We start from the raw sequence: 9,426 nt of genomic DNA on the forward strand, positions 1-9,426 counted from the left end.
TTTAGTTCCAGTAAAAATGAGATAAACTAGAGAAAAGAGGAAGAACCGGATGATTCTGGCCTTTCACTCGTATTGTTCTAGAGAGAGAGAGAGAGAGAGAGAGAGAGAGAGAGAGAGAGAGAGAGAGAGAGAGAGAGAGAGAGAGAGAGTCTTATTTTTCATTCAGTTCTTACAGATCACAAAATTCACCAAGGAGAGGAAAAAAAAGAGAGAAAAGGAGAAATATCCTTTCTGACTAAATGTTATTTTATAATTCTTTACCAAGTGGACGAAAGGGGACGACTTCATATTTAGTTCCTCTATCTCAGAGACTCTGAGAGAGAGAGAGAGAGAGAGAGAGAGAGAGAGAGAGAGAGAGAGAGAGAGAGAGAGAGATACGTTCTATCACCATGCAGTCCATCTGTTATTTTACGGATGAATTCCCTCCGTAAATAATTACACTGAGCATATATTTATATATGCAAAGCACCAGTTTTCATTTCCAGAATTTTTAACCCCAACATATGTGACCGATTGCTGTAAAAATAAAAAAATGTTTATTCTATATGGCAGACGAGGAGTTACAATAACCTATATATAAATTTCTCCTTGTCCCGGCCGTCATAAGGTCGAGAATGCCGTGTCAACCAAACCTGCGGAGGAAGGGGAGGGCAGAGGATGGCACTAACAAAGTGTTTTCAATGGGAGTAAAATATGAAATTCATTTCGCTCGTACTTCCATTACTACGTGAAGTGAATAGTCCTAAAGTTGCTATTCTACAAATGTAATAGAGAAAATGTACTGAGTTTATATATATATATATATATATATATATATATATATATATATATATATATATATATGTGTGTGTGTGTGTGTGTGTGTGTGTGTGTGTACCTGGTAGGGAGTTTATCACTAAGCCAGGCATAGGCCTAGCAACGTCATCCCAAAATAACTGATAACTGCTTGGAACCTGCAGGGTAACACCCATTTTAAAGGGAAAGTATATAATTCCGTATGTTTTTATATATGCATATGTATGGATGCACGTATGCATATGCATATGTGTATATATGTACATACATACATATGTATATTTATGCACGCACGATTGTATACTGTACCGATTCAACGGTATTTTGTGATGATGTTGCTAGGCCCATACCTGGCTCAGCGCTCAACTACCTACCAGGTACACAATTCACTACTTAAGCCATCTGAGGCAGAATGGGTTTTCACACATGACTAAAGTGGTACAGCTCGACCGAGAACCGAGCTCGACCTCCTCAGTAGTAAGGAGAGAGAGAGAGAGAGAGAGAGAGAGAGAGAGAGAGAGAGAGAGAGAGAGAGATTAATCAGGGCCCACAAGTCGTATTTCCTAACCATCCAGAACTGTCAATGCAAGATATATCACTCCAAGGCTTCCCAAACTCGTCCAGCTTATCAGGCTAGTACTACACTTTCCACAGTAAGCAATTTGACATGACACCACACCCGGTTGTGGAACGTGGAGTATTTCCTAACCCCTCACCTCTCTCTCTCTCTCTCTCTCTCTCTCTCTCTCTCTCTCTCTCTCACGTAATCAGTTACCTATAGTGCACACACCGAAAAGAAACCAAAGACGAAGATAATAACGATGAAAGAGGCTTAAATAATTATAGAACATTGGCAAATCCATGCTCCGGCAAACGATTCTTGTACAGATTGCGTCTGGAGTCCCCGTAAGGAAAACTCCTCCAAAATATGAAAATGAGGCATCCTCACTGGTAAAGCAGTTAAGACAAACTACTACTACTACTACTACTACTACTACTACTAATAATAATAATAATAATAATAATATAAACAAATAAATGAATAAATAAATAATACATAAATAAATACCGTAACAAGATTCGAACCTGCAATCAAGGTCTACAGTCAGACGCCTTCTCAGCTAGGCAACAGGATGCTGCTGCTGACTGAAACGTTTCACGTAAATTATATTTTCGTTAGCAAATCCCGTTGATTAAGAACCCCTGTAAATGAAATGTACGTTTTTAAAAGCATTTTCATTTTCACGTCGTTACTTCGATACATACTTTAAGCTGCAACGCAGCCGCTTGACTACGTTCTAAAATATCCAAGTGGGTTCCATGGTTACTATATATATATATATATATATATATATATATATATATATATATATATATATATCCTGTTATTTTAAATGAATTCCTTGTATAGGCCTAGAGATAAACAACCTTGTTTAGACTTGACCAAACCAAGAATGTTGCATTTGGAAATATAGGTCTATTATATGAACAATTAAGTTGATAACATAGATTTGGCCTATACCGTTAAATAAAATTGTTCAAGTTATCTACACAATCCTTATTATAGGTCTATTTTGAACACCAAATGACTATTGTAGCTCTTGGTAATGTAGTTATATTATTGTAAATGATATAATGAATAACTGATATTAGCCTATAGTATTAAGTTGTAAAATTATAGGTCTCACATTCAAAAAACCAAAACCAGAAAACGTTAGGAAGGGTATATAGGGTAAAGTTTACAAAATGAATAAAAAAATTAATTTTAGTTTTCTGTAAAAGAAAACTACTGTGCCGGCTTTGTCTGTCCGTTCGCACTTTATTCTGTCCGCCCTCATATCTTAAAAACTACTGAGGCTAGAACGGCTGCAAATTGGCATGTTGATCATCAACCCTTCAATCATCAAACGTACCAAATTGCAGTCCTCTAGCCTCAGTAGTTGTTATTTTATTTAAGATTAAAGTTAGCCATAATCATAATCATAGGCCACAACCGGCCTTTGGTTAAAATTTCATGGGCCGCGGCTCATGCAGCATTATACCGAGGCCACTAAAAGATAGATCTAATTTCGGTGGCCTTGATTATACGCTGTACCGGCTGTACCGAAAACCGAAAAACTCGATTGCGACGAAAAAACTTCGTCGCATTTATTACTTGTTTAAATTTTAATATCGATATTCAGAACTTAAAGTAAGCGTAGAGTCTGTTTAGAATTTCGTCTCCTGAAGTGTGATATTATGTCCATAAACAATCTTGGAGCTGAATTCTTGAAGTTATGGCCCGGGATCATCCGTTCACGGACTAATGTGCTAGGCCTATGAGACGTATCGTTAATCATAAATATCTGATAAAATTCAGACAGCTGACGTGTGACACACACACACACACACACATGTGTGCGTGTGTGTATTTATATATATGTATATATATATCACGTCAGCTGTGTGTCCGAATTTCATCAGATATTTACGATTAATAAAACGTCTCATAGGCCTAGCACATTAATCCGTGAACGGATGACCCCGGGCCATAACAACAAGAATTCAGCTCCAAGATTGTTTATAGACATGATATCAAACTTCAGGAGATGAAATTCTTCACAGACTCTAAGCTTACTTTAAGTTCTGAATATCGATATTAAAATTTAAAATCTAATTTACCGATTCATTTCGTAAACTTTGTACTATATACCCTCCCTAACATTTATCGGCTTTGGTTTTTGAATTTGAGACCTATAATTTTAAAACTTACTTAATAATGTAGGTTCATATTAATATTCATTATATAAATTACAATAATATGCCTATATTACCAAGAGTTACGATAGTCATTTGGTGTTCAAAATACACCTATAAAAAGGACTGTGTGGATAACATAAACAGTTTTGTTTAATAGTATAGGCTAAACCCATATTAGTTATTAATTCTACTGTTCATATAATAGGCCTATATTTCCAAAGGCAACATTCTTGTTTAAGTAAAGTCTAAACAAGGTTAATATTTACTTCTATGTCTATGTAGAGAACTCATTTTAAAATAACAGGTCTATATTATGACACTAATCCTCGTCACGGCAGATCCTAAGAGCAGAGCAACACGCGTCAGTTAACGACGCAAAACTTGTCAAGGGACACAAATCCTTGAGACATCATTACCTTGCAGGATCCTACAGGATCCTTTCTTCCTTTTTGCCTCAACTCCCACACGCGCACAGGTAAAAGGTGCTCAGGTGAATAGCTCATCCTACGGCAAATACGCTACGAAAAATCGAGCAAAAATCAGAGCAGAATACTTCAAAATTCACTAAACACTCACCTAAACATCTTAAGGTGAAGCAAGTATCTTCTCATGTATCAACTGCTACCCATGACGTAACTGCCAAATTCAATGTGATACAAACACGGCCGGCGCAAGAACACGTCCTCCTACTTACAACAGTGAAAGTCAACTGAGAAGCGAGAAGGTGAGGCGAGGACGACCGCCGACATCATGAAGCTCCTCTTCCCGGGAGAGAGGAAGTTGCCAGGTACGTATTTTAAGGGTTTTTTCTTAACTACAGTTACCATGACTTATAATCATTCACTTACTAAAATTTTATAATAAATCATAAATGTGATTTGTGCTACAGAAGTACCACACTTATAGCTTCGCCACATGATAACTAAATCTCAAGGTAAATGCATTGCTTGAAAATTTCATTCAAACAGTTGCAGTAAGTCACCAGCAGGTAGGTCAACAAGAATTCGAATCAACAGGTGTTTTCAGAAAATGGGATTGGACACATAGCCACTTGGATTTCAAAAGCGTACTTCAATAACAAAATATACCACAAAATTAGTGTAAAGCACGCTTGAACCTTTAACCGTGAAACAAAGATACTACAAAATCATCGCAGTTCTAAGCAAAAATAATCTCAAAAGACAAAGCCACTTCAGTGACCGCAGTGCGAAAGAGAACAAAGTAACAGATTGGCGTTTAAAGCCTGAATAAATCCCAATGACAATACGCCCTGACTAAATAAAAAGTGAAATCCAGTCGGTAACTGAATTGAACAATCGCTTCAGTCCCACGGGAAAGTAAACTCACTGCAATGCATAGTACACAAGAGAAACTGCTCCGAATCCTTTGTGAGGGCGACAGTATTTTCATACTTCACGAGGCATGCAATATTACTTTCACTTGTGCGTTACAAGTTCTTCGTGAAGGATAACGTAATGAGATAATATGGTAACTAGCATTGCTGTGCACGGAACATGAGAGGGAGAATTTTATGAATGTCACGAAATGGAGTTCATTAACGCCTCTTGTGTATAATCTCTCAGCTGAAAAATTATTATAAATCTTACAACAGCGCCACTGACTACTATGAATAACACTAATTATTTTATTATTAATATTATCTGTATTAGTAAAAATGACACGGATTAATATTATAGTAAAAATAGTTAACAATGCTTGTATAATAAAAAATAATAATGACAATAATAAAAATGTCGATACTTAAACAAGCTCATCGAGTGGAAAAAGTTAGCAAACTAACCACAAAAACAAGTCTGCTACTCTACTACCTTAAGGCATGAAACCGGTCTACAACAGACTTCACTAGTTACGTCATCATGTAAAGTTTATGAATGAAGAGTGTACTGCGCGCTCTTCTCCACTGTCAACTAGTTCACAACAGACTTAATTGTTAATGTACAACAGACTCAACTGTTAATGTCAGCATCTTCATTAGTGGCAGATATGGCTGTGGTAGCAGCAGAACGAGGAGACAAAGGTACTGGGCGTGCTAGACAGCAAAACTTCCTAGCACATCATAAATAGCAATGATCTATGAAGCCATAGTAGTAGTGGTATCTACCAATTTATTTTATATCAAGTGTTCCCTATTACAGAATTGTGATTTACAACATACTTTTCACAGTAACGTTAACGTACAGTTCATATACCGACACTGTACGGGGACTTACGGCGGTAGCACATGCGTGATTTCTCTCAGCATCTTGTGATGCTTTGTCCCGATAAAAGACACATAGGCCTAATCACTTTACAGTATATCAAGGTCCTTCAAATACACTTGGAGTATATTCGAAGGAGCTGGCCGTAAATAGGAACCTGCGCAATTTGCAGAGTAACATCTTCGGAATGGTAGCAGGTACCGCCTGGTGCTTAATTCACTGATTAGTCAATTAAGCCTCGATGGATTTTTTTTAGAAATAGGGGCCCGAGACATTTCCCCACCGCGGGATTAACTCCGGTCTCTTGCGTTGAGGCTGTTGGTGAAGTGTCTTACCCCTTCTCTACCACGTCTGCAACTCCGTACAGTCAACAACCTAACGGTTGCTAGATCACTGTTTAGATGAACAGAGGCACAATGAATTTTAACGGAACAGGACAGTCGTTCTGCCTCGTTTGGAACTTGGGGCCTTTCGCTGGTGATGCGAGGATACTGAACAATGAACTACATATATAAAATATAATAAGAGACAAAACAGAAGGGTCTTGTTGGAAGTTAACCTAGTAATGACTTGAGGAGGAAAGAAATAACTTGTTGGTCGGGCAGGGTCTCTTGATCCACACCAGGCCTCCTATTCCTTTTCACGCCTTACCACACTTAAGAAAAGAGCCCATGCTGGCATAAGGACGGTCTGATTTCAGCCAACCAACCATAAACAGAGCCAATAAAAGAAGTACGAGAGGATACATATTTAAAAACAGCACAAATAATCATAATTGCCACACTCGATAAACCAGAAAAGAGCGAAGAAACTAGAAAGCACTGACAACAACATTCGCTTGCAAGAATCTAAAAGTCACTTACCAAGAGGTGAAAGGAACTTAACATAAACTAAAACTTAAATATAACAACAATAAAATGCGTTATGTATAACATGCACGAATAAGAAATTACGGCTGAACTGAGTCATTAGTAAAAAGGTCAAGAATAACATAAACATATAACAAATTAAGACTCAGTGAAAAATAGAACAGACATTAAAATTCCACGGCAGTAAAAATAAGTTATGCAATAAGGAAACTGGACAGAAATGATCAAAATACCACGAACGAACCACTCAGGAAGATAAATATAACACAGAGAGAAAGGAGGGAATAAATAACTCGGAAAAATACATTAGAATCGCCCGTAACAGGACATCGGGTGCCAAAGAATGATATATTTCAATATGCGTATCTCGAAAGAACACACAAGCAAATTGTTGCGTGTCCGGAGCGATATGCTCCGTAGTTATGAAATATGATGCAGGGTATGAAGGCTATGAAAGGGATGGAGACACTGCAGCGTAAGCGTCCCTTTGATACGGCAATAAAGACTCAGGGGATCTTGGGACTAGGGAGGACTCGAAGGAAAGAGAGCAGACGGGAAAATGAAGGATCCTTTGCAAGGAGGGAAACAACGAGAACCTTCGAAAAACTAAAAAAAAAATTTCTTCGCTCAGAAAATAAAGATCAGTATTATTAGCTCCCCGTAGGAGGGTAGTGCCGTCAGTGCACCTCACGCTCTGCACTGTAGGCATTACTTAAGAAGGTTCTTTGCAGCGCCTCTTCGGCTCCTAGCTGCAGGCCTTAGCCTCCCTTTTACTATACCTCCGTTCATATTCTCTCTCTTCCATCTTACTTTCCACCCTCTCCAAACAACTGATTCGTAGTGCAACTGGGAGGTTTTCCCTCTGTTACACCTTCAAAAATTTTTACTGTCAGTTTCCGTTTCAGCGCTGAATGACCTCATAGGTCCCAACGCTTGGCCTTTGGCCTAAATCCTGTATTCTAGTCTATTTAGTATCATTAACTCTCAAAAAAAAAGCAGAAAGGAGGCGATGAGAAAAAAAGATTCTGTGCTCAGGAAATAAAGATCAGTATCATTAACTCTTCAAAAAAAAAGTAGAAAGGTCATATTTTCTTAAAAAAAAAGTAGAAAGGTCATATTTTCTTCAAAAAAAAGTAAAAGGTTATATTTTCTTCAAAAAAAGTAGGTCATATTTTCTTTAAAAAAAAGTAGAAAGGTCATATTTTCTTCAAAAAAAGTAAAAGGTTATATTTTCTTTAAAAAAGTAGAAAGGTCATATTTTCTTCAAAAAAAGTAGAAAGGTCATATTTTCTTCAAAAAAGTATAAGGTTATATTTTCTTCAAAAAAGTAGAAAGGTCATATTTTCTTCAAAAAAAAGTAGAAAGGTCATCTTTTCTTCAAAAAAGTAGGAAGGTCATATTTTCTTCAAAAAAGTAGGAAGGTCATATTTTCTTCAAAAAAAGTAGAAAGGTCATATTTTCTTTAAAAAAGTAGAAAAGTCATATTTTCTTTTTAAAAAGTAGAAAGGTCATATTTTCTTCAAAAAATTAAAAAGGTCATATTTTCTTCAAAAAAGTAGAAAGGTCATATTTTCTTCAAAAAAGTGTAAAGGTCATATTTTCTTTTAAAAAAAGTAGAAAGGTCATATTTTCACTCGTGTTTGTGCAGCAGGATAGCTCAAGAACTGGTAAGCTTCGCATGTACGGTCAGCAGGGGACATCGACACAATTAACTTTTGGGAAAAAATCAACAAAGGTCAAGGTCACATGTTTTCAGCGGTCTCAATGCTCCATAGCCGGCTTTGTATTGATGGTACAGTTCTCATATTTTTAGTTTTCTGTAAAAGAACACTATTGTGCCGGCTTTGTCTGTCCGTCCGTACTTTACTTTGTTCGCACTTTTTCTGTCCGCCCTCAGGTCTTAAAAACTACTGAGGCTAGAGGCCTGCAAATTGGTAAGTTGATCATCCACCCTCCAATCATCAAACATACCAAACTGCAGCCCTCTAGCCTCAGTAGTTTTTATTTTATTTAAGGCTAAAGTTAGCCATAATCGTGCTTCTGTCGACGATATGGGATAGGCCACCACCGGGCCGTGGTTAAAGTTTCATGGGCCGCCGCTCACGCAGCATTATACCGAGACCACCGAAAGATAGATCTGTTTTCGGTGGCCTTGATTATACGCCATACAGAAAACTCGATTGTGCTGAAGAAAATTTGGCGCATTTTTTACTTGTTATAGGTTTTACCGGTAACTGATAATAACAAAAATAATAAATTTCACAAAGTCTGCTTGTTAAGGTCACAGAGTTAGTTATATTTTAACTTAATATATGTTATTATTATAACTCATAAAGAGAAGTTTAAAAGAATATGAACCCTAACAGCAAGCTTAAAAGAAAAAAAATATATATTATATATATATATATATATATATATATATATATATATATATATATATATATATATATATATATATATATATATATATATATATATATATATATATAAAAACGCCCCTGAAGGGAAGACATAAAAGAAAGCAAAACTGGGGAGGAAAGGATTTGAATAGCCATAGAGAAATAACAACGAATACGTGGTCTTTAGCACCCAATAAGCCACCTCTTCCCATACTACCCTTGTGGAAATCGGTAAACTTGGATCACGCGGTTGAGAGACTGTTGCGTTCTTGCTATTACAAAGCTTTGGAATTCATTTCCTGCTTCTGTTTATTCCCCCACTCTTGTTATGACCTTTCATCTGCAGTTTCCGTCAAACTTCCTTTACTCTTATTTTTCTTTTTTATTCCAGGCCTGGACTTAAAA

General features: G+C 36.8%; 1 protein-coding gene across 1 annotated transcript in view; it reads right to left on the reverse strand.

Moving 5' to 3' along the window:
- LOC136834998 (polypeptide N-acetylgalactosaminyltransferase 1-like) overlaps window positions 1-4,301 on the reverse strand; it is a 286,103-nt gene extending 281,802 nt beyond the window's left edge. Inside the window, exon 1 of the mRNA XM_067098000.1 lies at window positions 4,111-4,301. Coding sequence (XP_066954101.1) covers window positions 4,111-4,145 — 35 coding nt within the window. The 5' untranslated portion in view covers window positions 4,146-4,301. The remainder of the gene's footprint in view (window positions 1-4,110) is intronic.
- Between the last annotated feature and the right edge of the window lie 5,125 nt (window positions 4,302-9,426).

This window comes from Macrobrachium rosenbergii, chromosome 54 (genome assembly GCF_040412425.1).
Source record: "Macrobrachium rosenbergii isolate ZJJX-2024 chromosome 54, ASM4041242v1, whole genome shotgun sequence".
Taxonomy (NCBI): domain Eukaryota; kingdom Metazoa; phylum Arthropoda; class Malacostraca; order Decapoda; family Palaemonidae; genus Macrobrachium; species Macrobrachium rosenbergii.